The following is a 12,038-nucleotide window of genomic DNA, read 5'->3' as shown; positions in this document are numbered from 1 at the left end:
GAACTATTTGGCGCCATGGAACAACTAATGGGCCTTGAAGGTAGTAGCATGGGCTGGACTTGGAATGACGAAGCTGACAACGAACGCACCACCGAACTAGAGGTGAGAGCACCTATCTGTCTACATGTCCCCCCCAAAAAAAAACCTATCTCTCTACAATCTTCTTCCTCCCAAAACTACTATCCCTTGTACCTAGAGCGTTATAAAAACTAGTTCGATCGCTGCTGTAGTTTGTTTAGTTGAATTAAACATTGATCGAGGTTCGTGACACAAACTATTGTGCCTCGAAGAACTTTTCGTTTGGACAGTACACTACTTGGGCCGGCCCAACACTGGTTTAACCGTATGCTTAGAATATATAATACTATCATATAGTAGTACATACCTTCGTCAAGTACCTGCATATTTCAATAATACGCCGTCCAAATCTCCTAGGAGAGAGAGATGGAAAAAAAAAAGAAGAGAAAATAGAGCGAGGCGACCCATTTTGCATTTAACCCCCCGAAGCTTTGTATCAGCGGCCGCAACCGGCAGAGAGGTCCACAGGGAAAACCGCCACAGCGCATCCCACCCAACGCGTCCTCCGATGCGCGGCACGTGAGGCGGCCTCCCCGCATTAACCTTGTGTCAGACGCCCCTCACGTGGCGGGCACCAACCCGGCCCCCCGCCCCCACTACGCCACGTGTGCGTGCCCCCGGATTGTCTACGCAAAGGGCGTGCGCGCACACGTGCGGCGGCCGTGCACATGCACCGCCGGCCCTGCTTCCTGTCCGGCTGTGGCGAAAGGCAAAAGCCAGGCGATCTCGTCGTGGACCAGAGCATCTCGTTTGCTTCGTTGTCCACGTCACGATGCAGCCGCTCGCTCACTGACATCTGGGTCCCAAGTTGTGGGATCCAGACGTCATGGTAAAGGTTGGTGTGATGAGTCCGGTTCGGCTTCCGTACGGCGTGAACGGCTTTTGTTAACTGGGCGGAGAGCGATTTGACCAGAGATTAAGCTCATGAGACCGACAAAGCGGAGTTAGAACCATGAAAGATTATTCTGGTACTCCAGCAGCAAAGCTCCTTTTGCTAGAGCTTCAACGATATAAAATCAGGCAGAGTCTACTTGGGTATTGTGTGACCCAAGCTAGGTTCATGATTATAGGTCACCTACAGCTACAAACAAGAGAAGACATCCATTGCTTCGACACTACTCTTGGCTACTAGATTAGGAGTAGTGTCCTAACACGTCTAGAAAAAAAATGCTAAATATTACTAGCTGGTAATCCTAATTCGTCACCAAGCTAAGCCGCCGTCCTTGGGTCAAATCCTACGATCAAGTTGATGCTTTTTTTAGAGCTTATAAGGGCTTATTAGGGTTGGAGGTATGGAGATTAAGGCCGGGTTTATTAGGCTTGGAGTTTTGCTATTACACTTCAGTATCTCGAGAATGAGGAATGCTTCGAGTGCAGCAATTTGAGGACTTGTATTATAGCGATGTTTCCTTGAGAATATGTTCTCAAGGCCGGGAGAAATAAACTTTCAACCTGATATGTGAAGTTTCAGGTTGAGCACAGCTCAAATTCCCACCTGTGACGCCAAATTGCGAAAATCCCTAGAGCAGTTCCCTCGTCCAAACACGCTAGAAAGTTTAGTACACACAGCGAAACACGTCAGCTTTTTTTGGTTTAGGGAATCATATATAAAAGTACTACTAAACCTGAAGTCTCTAAAGAATGGCAACATTGAAGCGAACAGAATGAGAATCTTACTGTAGGTTTCTGTTCATCCATGCATGCCAAAAATACCCTACACCGACCTCAGCCACGTCATGCTCAACCACTCTCCTCTAATCTCACTTTATGGTCATTCAGTATCATCGTTACGTATAAGAAAAGGATGGCAAAATGTCTTTCCCTGAAATTCATCATAATTTGACCAAACTATAGAACTAAAAAAGCCTGTCTAAGACCAGGTACAAGAGGCAAGAATAAATGCAATCATGGTCAAGATCCTAATAAAAAACAGTTCAGATATGAAACCGAGCAATTGCGTTTGTTAGATCATGTTACTGCTTCATGTCTGTTTGACTTCCAGAGCTGGAGCCAATCAGACGGTTTATTAGGGATTTCCTGTCCATCAACTCCACCCTTCCCAGGGACAATGGACAATTCTCTGCAAAACAGTCTAGGCTTTTTCGATGTATCATCAGCAACATCTCATCAACAGTTTGATGGATGGTACAGTGCCATGTCAAAGCTTCTAGAGTGTAACCATGAGGCAGTACAGGGGGAAAAAAAGTGTGCCTCAATGCATCTAGGTGAAGAGATTCATCATTTACAAACCATATCACACCCAACCTGAGATAAGCCATTACAAAACCTATCTATCAGATCCACACCTGGAACAAGTCAGAACCAGATCACTAACTGTTAGATTCAACCAGTATTCATCTTTTGGAATCTAGAATACATACTTATAAAGGCCAAATAGAGACAACTTATTCATTTATTGCAATTGTAGTAAAAAAACTCGACTAGGGGAAAGACCGCCCCCACGGCATGGCAATTGTAGTAACTAGTTCAAAATGGTATCAATGTTGAAGGTTAGCAGTAGTCTATACTCTACATTGTATAACAACGGACTCTAAAGTCTAAACACAGAGAAAGTAACTGTAATTTCACTTTAGCAATTCCACTCAAACATATGAATTCAAAACCATACAAATTTGTATTCAAAGCAAAAAACAAAAACAGCTGAAGGGTGAAAAAGAATGCAGATTCCCCAAATAAATTCACAGAACACACTACTCAAGCAGATTTTGTAGTGTACCATTTGAAGTTTAAAACTCGAGTAAAACAGAACCTATCCTGTAGCAAACACGATGGGGCAAAGCCCAAGGCAGTAATTTGTTAGTGGAGGCTGTCGATTTGTATTGTATGCATGTGTTGCCCAGGAAAGGCCGTACTCGCCCCCACACATAAGGCTCCAAACAAGGAATCAAAGGGGCTCCTTGGGCACTGCATTTCTTTTTTTGTTTAAGAGAGGTGAGCTCTGGTGCCAAGGCTAGAGATTTGAGCTTTAGTCATAAGTTAAAAAGTTGGCACAAGGGTTGGGAAACACTAGAAACAGCATCCACGTTCTCCTCACCTCCCCACCTCCCCTTTCCTTCCTCCAGAATTGTTTTTGTACGTTTTGTTGGCTCACTATGTACATGTCACATTAGCCCAATCTCCAAGAGATGCAAAGGATCTATACGGTAAAACTTCTGGCCTTGCCATGTTCCAATGTCAACACAATTGAAGTGTTGAACTTGTGAAATATTTCCTTTTCTATTTGTTGAAGGAAAGGGGAAATGTTATCACATTGTCTTTAGAATTCCACATCAGGAGTTTACTGGAATGAATAAGGTTTTAGCTATAATAATCTGCTTTGCATAGTAATTTGTTTTGATACTCAAAACCATTATACCACATAAATTTATGTTGTAAACAGTAATAACCACTTGGCCATGTTATCACATTGGGCATCAGGATTCATGATTGTGGTCATGCAAAACTAAATATTTATGCTGCCAATTCACTTGTACCAATTTTGAAACAGAGTTTTCAACTGTAAAATTATTTTTAAAAAGGTATTGTTTGTTTCAGGATTAAACTGATGAAATTATCACCGAAATCGGCAGACTTTTCTATGAGAACGGAAAGGCACTTTCTGTCACAATTATTGATTGATCTCAGAACAGCTATTGAAATTTTAATAGGATCGACTCCAGCAAGTTCGATGAAAGGCAAACCTGGTACAAACTGATGTTGCAGCCCCTTCCAATGAAATTACAAAATCAGCTCCCCTTTTTGAAGTATAGCATCCCAGCACCTACAACAGCAATTACGGAACATGTCTTAAATTTGATTCAAAAAGTAACTACAAATGCCTAAAACTCTGTCATAAAGCAAGGTGCATTCCATGATAGTGCCATAGATTAAGGAGTCAATTGTCAAAAGCCATACTGATGCAGATATATAGACCCCTCTCCTGGTTGTCTCATTAATACTTCTTAGCCCACTAAACACCCCACCCTCCATCTTTCATAAGCTCTCATAAGCGTCTCTCTCTTCTTCAAAACTCCCTGCCTCATCCAACCCAGAACACACACAGCACCAGAGGGTTTTTCACCTACATACATGATCATGGTAAGGACTCTAACCTTCTTCATGCGCTCCTGCGAATTCTCAGATGAATTCACCATTTACTGATGCAAAAACTGTTTGGGATTTCGCAACATCAGCAGGCAATGTGGAAGCCGGCATGGTTAGAGGCACTCAACACACAGAAGTTCTTTGTAGCATGCTCCTTCCATGAGCATGCCAAAAAGAATGAAAAGAACATCTGTTGCCTTGATTGCTGCACCAGCATCTGCCCACACTGTGTGTCAGCACACCGTGTACACCGGCTGCTGCAGGTGCGGCGGTATGTCTACCACGACGTCGTTCGGCTGGAGGACCTTGAGAAGCTTATTGATTGTTCCAGCGTCCAGGTACATCAATTATGCATAGTTCGTGCATGCATGCGAGTCTGAGAATCGATGTCTGAGGTTCAATATGCAAGAAGACTTACAATTCTGTATCAACATGGTGCAGTCTTATACCATTAACAGCTCTAAGGTTGTTTTCCTGAAGAAGAGACCACAGAATAGGCAATTCAAGGGGTCAGGGAATATTTGCACCTCCTGCGACAGGAGCCTTCAAGAACCCTATTTCCACTGCTCTCTGGATTGCAAGGTGATTACTTAGCTCGAAGAAATAAGCATAGTTGTTCTATGTGACTTTATATAATTGAATTATAGTGGTTGAGAAAATGATACAGTATAATTCATGCTAAATGAGAGGAGCAGAACAATTATGATCTAAAAGGTACTCTGCAAGAGAAGTATGCTTCTATCTGTGGAATTTTCCCAGGGAATTAGGATAGCACTACAAACACAAGTTTGGATATTATATCAGTAAATTTATAAAAAATATTTTGGAGAGATATGACATGCGATGAAGCTCACCATGAAATTTCTACACATGCTACGAAAATTATTTGACAATCTGCATCTTTCTCAGGTAGAGTATATACTACGGCAGAAGAAAAATTTGTCAGCATACTTGCGCCCATGCAAGATCTTGCAGCTTGGACCTGACTTCTTCATTCCTCATGATGCTGATGATGACACAACTCACTCAACCCTCGTTGATGTTGATGAGCCTATGGGATCATCAGACTCTGAGAATTTGAGTGCCCCATGCACAAATTTTGTTCGAAAAAAAAGGAGTGGACCATATATTTGTGCACGATCTGCGAATAGAGTGTCTGATGAAGACATGGCCACAAATATGAGCAGAAGGAAAGGGGTTCCTCATAGATCGCCTTTGTGCTAATAAAATCAATAATTAATTCTTTTTCCTTTTCTTTATTACTTCTTTCATGTTCTTTATCTGTTGGACTAAGCTGGTGCAATACTGACAGAATTTTGTCTCAATGGAACCATGTGATTTTAATGTACATCACTAGAGGCAATTGTACTCAAATTCTTCAAGTAGGTGCACCAGTTCATATATATGTACGTTTTAACATAGTTCATGTTATCTCCTTTTCCCAAATTCTTAAAGTATGCTGTTCTTATTGTTCAGAAAACCAAATGATGTCCATAGTTTTTTAGTAGATCATTAACTATGATTAATATCTAGACATGGTATCCATTATGTCATTTTTCTTAATGCTTGACATGCCTACAACTACGTCCAGTAATAAAAATATTGGTTTGTATATAAATTCAATAGCCAAGTCTCAAGATGTAATTTTGCATCTTAACAAGGAAAGAGTTTATATTTTTTCCCTTTTGCATTCACAACCTGAATTTGTGGACAAAATAGAGGGGTTCTCTGAATGGGTTTAATGTTTTCAAAGGAATGTGAAAGCATATATAGTTAGTATTTTGTCAGTTATAATCAGCAATAAGATCAGTGAAAGCGAAACATTTTACTATAGCCTCAACTCTAGCAGAAAATACTGCTAGCACGTTCAGAACGTTACTGGCTGTTACACTTAAAACATAAATAAGAGGAAAGAATATTAGTGAAATTATGCATAGCAGGTTTAGTAAAAATGAAAAGTCATGAAGTAACTATGACAAAGTAAGAATTTCCCACTATTCCTTGTTTCAGAAAACATCTTCTATTATCTCAAAAGTTCATGCTGCAATGTAGTAGAAAATAAAAAAAAATGCCCACTATCATTCCTAATTTCCTACAACCCAATGTTTAGAGGAAAAGGATACAAACTTGTCGAGATACAGCAGTTTCCATGAAAGCAATAGTACTGTAGCAAGACAACACGGTTGGATCTTGTTGATTACATTTTGCTTTGCAGGGAAGCGTTAACAACACAAAGTTAAAATAAACTTCAACCATTGGAAGCTGAGCAATTCTAGCTTTAACTAATGAAGGCCTCAGTGATGCCTACTCAGATCATCTCGAGATCAGAACGTGAGACTAATATTTTTCCCATGCAGCTCGTGATATGATTCGACACATATAGCTGGAAAGCTCGGGAAGTGCACTCGTGCGCGTCATCGACTAAATATTATAAGCGCATTAAGATAATCTAGTGTTGATTAAAACAGTGAAATCTTTGTCATCCTCTCATGATGATGATTATTAAAAAGGATCTGCTTAGTTGTAGGTACCCTCTCCCCCTTGACTTTGACTGGGACCGAACTGTTTTTTCCCTTGAATTTTCTGTAAGCATTTGCATTTCAAGTTTCAACCACTGTAATTTCTTAGCAGCGTCGAATGTGTTCTCGCTTTTATAATCCAGATGCATGCATTATCTAGTTCCATGGCAGATCTCAAATCCATGCAAATTAGTATCGTCAAAAGTAAATAACAATTACAAAAGAACAAATTCAGATGTTACATTCAAATATCACCAAATATGGTTATATGTGTCTGGTGTATTCATTTGGGAAGGGGAAAAAGCTAAGTGGCAGTTGATTATGTCATGTTGGGATGTTAATCTAGGATCACTAATAAACCACTTTGATCAGACCAAATGGGTGCTTTACTCTTTCTGAGTTCAAGTTAGCATCAAACAACAGAGTTAAACATATTTAGTGATGTTTGGACAAATCAGGTGCGCAAAACAAGACAGTAGTCTAATAGTAAAAAGCGGCAATACTAATATAAAATCCTGTGATGGGAAAAGGAATAGCTACTGGCAGCAAAGATAAGAAAGACATGACATTTGAAGAACCGTACTGTTGAGTATTTTGGATGGAGAAAAACTGCCATATCTTTACGTCTTAAACCTTCAAGGATGAAATATGCAACTTAAGTTATTTGCCTTTGAACCACAGCAGTTTTGCAGTGACCATATACTCATAAAATACTAATTTACTAATGCGATGGCTCCAACTAGTAATCATGGTAACTCGGCCAAATATGCTTCATTCCATGGTCTTCTAATGAACATGACAGATGAAAAGTTGCACCAGAATTTAATTATCCTGGGTGGGTCTTGGAAAACTCAGAATCGAGGCTTCTGATAGAGGTGGCGAGCATGGAGGACTCAAGTGTAATCTGAAAAAGTTGGTTTTCACTCTTGCAGACCCATTTCAAGATGAGCTGTACAGTCTAATCAGATACCTCAGGCCTCAACTTTATAGTCTCATAACTTAGAATGAATTAGAAGCTTTGCATAATCAGTGTCTCAGAACTAATTTGTGGCCTATGCCCTTTGATTTGATCATTCTGAAAATTGTAGAGCAAAGTGCCTGTTACAGATGATCCGCGCTCCTCATATACAAGGCAGCGGTATCCCTTGTGATGAGCAGAGTAGCCAAGAAAAACGCAGAGGGCAGAACGCGGTGCGAGTTTGTGGCTAGCGGTGGCGGATAAATTGGGGTAGCACTTACAACCGAAAACACGAAGATGCTCATAGGATGGTGTTGTGCCGTGGAGAGCAAGGTGTGGGGTAGCGAACTTCAACGTTTTGGTGTGTAAGGATAGGTCGCAGTGGCGAGTGCTTCTACCCAATAAGCAGATCACAATGTATAAGATCAAGATTGTTTGAAGCACGCGAAGTGGAATTGTAAAAGGGTAGGTGAATGTGACGGCCTAGCTGACACACATGACAAAGAGAATTGCTAATGTCTTTATTACATGAAGGAATAACAGGAGCTAGCTTGGCGAGAGCTTCATGACCAGGGTGACCCAGGCGGCGGTGCCAGATGGATGAGGGGCGCCGACAACAAAAGAGGAGGCGACATGCAGCTGTAGGGGGTATAGCGGACCAGAGCTATTGCACCTGACGATCACTCTCCGGGACTGAAGATCCTTCATAGAATAACCATCGGGATCAAATTCAACAGAGCAATTGTTGTCAGAAGTAAGCTGGCACATGGAAATAAGATTCTTAATATGACTTGGAGAGACAAGAACATTATTAAGAGAGAAAGATCGAGTAAGACGTACTGTGCCAGTGGCGGTGATAGGAAGTAAGGACCCGTTACCAACAACGATTGATGAAGGAGAGAGATACCACGGGAGGATGCATGAGACAAGGTGCTAGGGTCGGAGGTCATGTGAGAGGAGGCACCTCAATCAAAATACCATTCGTTGTTCTGTGGAGGGTTCAATGTCATGGTGCTGAATTTCTGGTCCCATGAAGGCAGGCTCGCGATTGGGTTGTAGAAGCCGGGCGCAGCCCATAGAGCAGTCTGGGGTGGCATGGCCTCCTGCGCCTGGAGGTGGGCCTGCTGCTGCGCCTGGGCGAGGAGGTGGGCCTGCTGTGCCTGGGCCTGAAGGTGAGCCTACGCCTGCAGCTGGGCTTGCTAGGCGTGCTGGGCTAGCATGGCCTGCTGCGGCTGCAGGCCAGGCTGTGGTGCTGTTCCGTGCGGGCCGGGCCACATCTAAATGGACCTTGTCCAGGGATTGAGCAGGGATGGCCAGCCGCCGATGGGAGCCTGCACGCCGATGCCAGGCGTAGGGGCGTTGCCGCCACCGGACATTGAGGATTGGGCGCCGGCGCCGCCGCCGCCGGACTTCTTGCCGCCCTTGCTACGACGCGACTTGGAGGAGCTGGTGGAGCCACCTGAGCCACCACGGGAGCCGCCGTGAGACTTGGGCTGCTGCTGGGCTGGCGTGGGAGAGCGTGACGGGGCTGAGGCGACGAGGATAGAGGAGGGCGCGGAGGGGCGGTGCGCAACGGTGAGCTCCTCCAGGAGGAGGTCGTTCCTGACCTCCAGGAACGAGGGGAACAAGCGGCCGCGACGGAGATGAAGACCCAGGGTGGCATAGCGTTCGTTGAGGCCGCGTATCACGTTCAGCACGAGGGTGCGATCGGTGACACACTCGTCGAGCTCACGAAGCGAGTTCGCCATCTGCTTGAAGCGCCTGCAGTAATCGGTGATGGACAAATCACCTTGGATGAAATTCGGAACTGGGCGTCGAGGAAGAGGGCGCGCGTCTCCCGATTCCCAAGGAATTGGGTCTCGATGGCAAGCTAGGCGGAGTGCGCGGTGGAGTCGCGCTCGAGGACGGCGTCGGCGAGGTCGTTGGAGATGGATCCGACGATCCAGGAGCGGACGACGTAGTCCATTCGTACCCAGTCGGGCACGGCAGGGGCGGGATCGTCGCGCAGGACATGGTCCTGGAGCGAGTACTTCGCGACGGCCAGGAGGAATTGCTCACACCACTGTGCGTAGTTGCCTGAGTTCACATCGAGGACGTTGTGGATGAGGCTCCGGATGTTTTGGACGGTGACGGCTTGGGCGTGGAGGTTGAGGATGGCGGCGGCTTCATGGAGAAGCATGGCGTCGTGGACGGCGCCGTGGTCCTGATCGGAGACGTGGGAGCCATCACCGTTGCCGCGGTCCTCCGCATATGGATCAGGGACGGCCTCGGCGGCAGCGCGCGCTAGGGCTTCGCGGGCGCGTTGGGTGGCGGCGTCGCGGGCTTGGGAGGCATCAGCCGCCTCCTTTTCTGCAGTGGCGGCGTCGCGTTTGGCCGCGGCCTGGGGAGTGCGCTCCTCGTGCTCAGCCTCGTCGGCGGTGGCGGCGTCGTGCGCCTTGGCGTCGGCAGCGTGGGAACCCGAACTCGTGATACCATAAAAGCAATATTGGCTCGGGATAATAGATTGATTGATGTGCAAAGCATCAGGTACAGATTATATAGGCAAGGACATCCTAGGGTTTATAATAACACCCAATTAACGGAGATCCTTGCCTAATCTAAAGACCTAGGCAATCAAGTCATCCCAGGGAGGGGGAGGCGCACGGCCATGGGCCTGTGCGGCACCCAGCCCAACAGCCCAAAGGGCCGGCCTAAACATATTGTCTAACAAGCAAGACTGTTGCATAAGCCTTGTCAACCTCAGATTTCTCGTCCTACACGAGTCCAGCATGGCACACGCCCTATTCCTCGAGTCCCTATAAATCTATAATTTCGATTCCCAAATGAACTAATAATTTATTTGAGCAGAAAATATTACTGTACAGTAATTTCCTCGGCTGGGGCATCTCTGCCAAGGAGTAACGAGTCTAACTATCAGTCCTTCCCATAGTCATGGGAAGAGATTGAGAACTGAAGGTCTCAGCAACTCACATCAGGTGAAGTCAACGAAATGCATTTATTCCATACAAGCTCATGAGTGAACTCAAATAGTCAACTAAATTAAGAAGTTCTACCATTTTCTGTTCTAGGGATGCACAGTCAACTAATGCCATATGACAGATGATGGTCCAAAGAAGATTGGTGAAGATCTCCAGATATTCTGATTTAAAATAAACTGGCTGTGGTAATAAGCTGATGTATTGTAAATATTAAAACCAAGTAAATTAATTTTCCACTAAGGAATCGCAAAGTCAAGACCTGGCATACCATCTATCATCTGATCCCAGACAGGTATGAAGATTACAGTGTTGACCGAGTTTCTTTTACATGGGATCTATTTAACCATTTCCCGCCAACAACTTCTTTATCAAAACAGAGATCAATGCAATGTAACTAGCAAAGGATGCAAAAGTTCTAAGCGGGGGTTAATGGCAGTAGTAGATAAAGTACTGGTTCCAGGAAACTGGACAATATGCGTGCAAATTGCATTCAAATATTATAGCTTCATCTTCTTAATGAAATGACATGCAGCTCTCCTGCGTTGTTCAAGAAAAAATATTATAGCTTCAGAAATTAGAGCTTTGCACAAAAATATATTAGCTCAGTACTTCCTGTAAAAAAATGTGTGGTTTTTGTTATTAGTCGATTTGCCCGTCTCAGGGGTCAAGATTAAAATGCTTTTATAGGTAAAAACCTTGTTCCACTTTGAACACTGGAATTTCTTACCTGGAGCATGAACAAAGTCACAGGTAGATAGAAGATGATTAAGCAAAGTCTGCACATAAGAAACGAGACGTAGATTATCAACCTGGAGGTCCAAGCCCAATGGACCTGTCCATGTCAGTGGTCCTAGAAAGCTGGAGATGTGAACAACACACTGGCATTTCAAAGCCCTATCCTGCAGAGATCAGCCTCCTTGCTTTTTCCAGAGCAAGACCGTGAATCCTAAAAGAGAAGTGTCAAGGATTCATCAAGAATAAATCACAATCCAGTGAATGGTGCACAGACGCGCGTGCAAAGATGAAAGGATTCATCAAGAATAAATCACAATCCAGTGAATGGTGCACAGACGCGCGTGCAAAGATGAAACAATTCTTCACCATGAGAAGCCGCAAGACAAACAGCAACTCCTCTGAAGTCGGAAATGAGCTCATCATCTCAACGTCTCAGCGTGTTTCAACACAACGAGTCGAGGACACCAACATGAATAATCGCTAGTTCAATCCCGGACCCAGAGGATGCACATCCAAAACATCCAATCCTAGTCCTCCCGTCCGCCGCGCGGTGGCATTACATCGAACACTTGGCAGTACATCGAACACTTGGCAGGCAGCAAAAAGTTTAGAGCAGTGCTCACCCTCACCAACGTTCCCAACACGATCGCCGCTCTGGGGCGCAGC

General features: G+C 44.5%; 1 protein-coding gene and 1 pseudogene across 2 annotated transcripts; one reads left to right on the top strand and one right to left on the bottom strand.

Annotated features, from left to right (window-relative positions):
• Positions 1 to 4,023: 4,023 nt before the first annotated feature.
• On the top strand, positions 4,024 to 5,621 carry LOC117864616 (protein RGF1 INDUCIBLE TRANSCRIPTION FACTOR 1). 2 transcript variants are annotated; one of them, XM_034748746.1, is made up of 4 exons: positions 4,024 to 4,176; positions 4,272 to 4,520; positions 4,624 to 4,764; positions 5,092 to 5,621. In XM_034748746.1, exons 1-4 carry the CDS (start codon positions 4,168 to 4,170, stop codon positions 5,404 to 5,406), a joined length of 714 nt encoding a protein of 237 aa, XP_034604637.1. In that variant the 5' UTR covers positions 4,024 to 4,167; the 3' UTR covers positions 5,407 to 5,621. The 2 variants fall into 2 exon arrangements, with proteins under 2 accessions (XP_034604637.1, XP_034604643.1); XM_034748752.1 differs by having other exon boundaries at positions 4,027 to 4,176; positions 4,275 to 4,520.
• A 3,315-nt stretch (positions 5,622 to 8,936) lies between these two features.
• On the bottom strand, positions 8,937 to 10,544 carry LOC140221519 (uncharacterized; annotated as a pseudogene).
• Positions 10,545 to 12,038: the final 1,494 nt, after the last annotated feature.

This window comes from Setaria viridis, chromosome 1 (assembly GCF_005286985.2).
Source record: "Setaria viridis chromosome 1, Setaria_viridis_v4.0, whole genome shotgun sequence".
Lineage (NCBI taxonomy): Eukaryota > Viridiplantae > Streptophyta > Magnoliopsida > Poales > Poaceae > Setaria > Setaria viridis.
This window is presented reverse-complemented; position numbering and strand designations above follow the sequence as displayed.

Excerpts from the sequence above, each read along its gene's own strand:
- LOC117864616 (XM_034748746.1), top strand. Across the intron at positions 4,521-4,623 it reads TTGATTGTTCCAGCGTCCAG|TCTTATACCATTAACAGCTC; the intron begins GTACATCAATTA and ends AACATGGTGCAG. Across the intron at positions 4,765-5,091 it reads ACTGCTCTCTGGATTGCAAG|GTAGAGTATATACTACGGCA; the intron begins GTGATTACTTAG and ends CATCTTTCTCAG.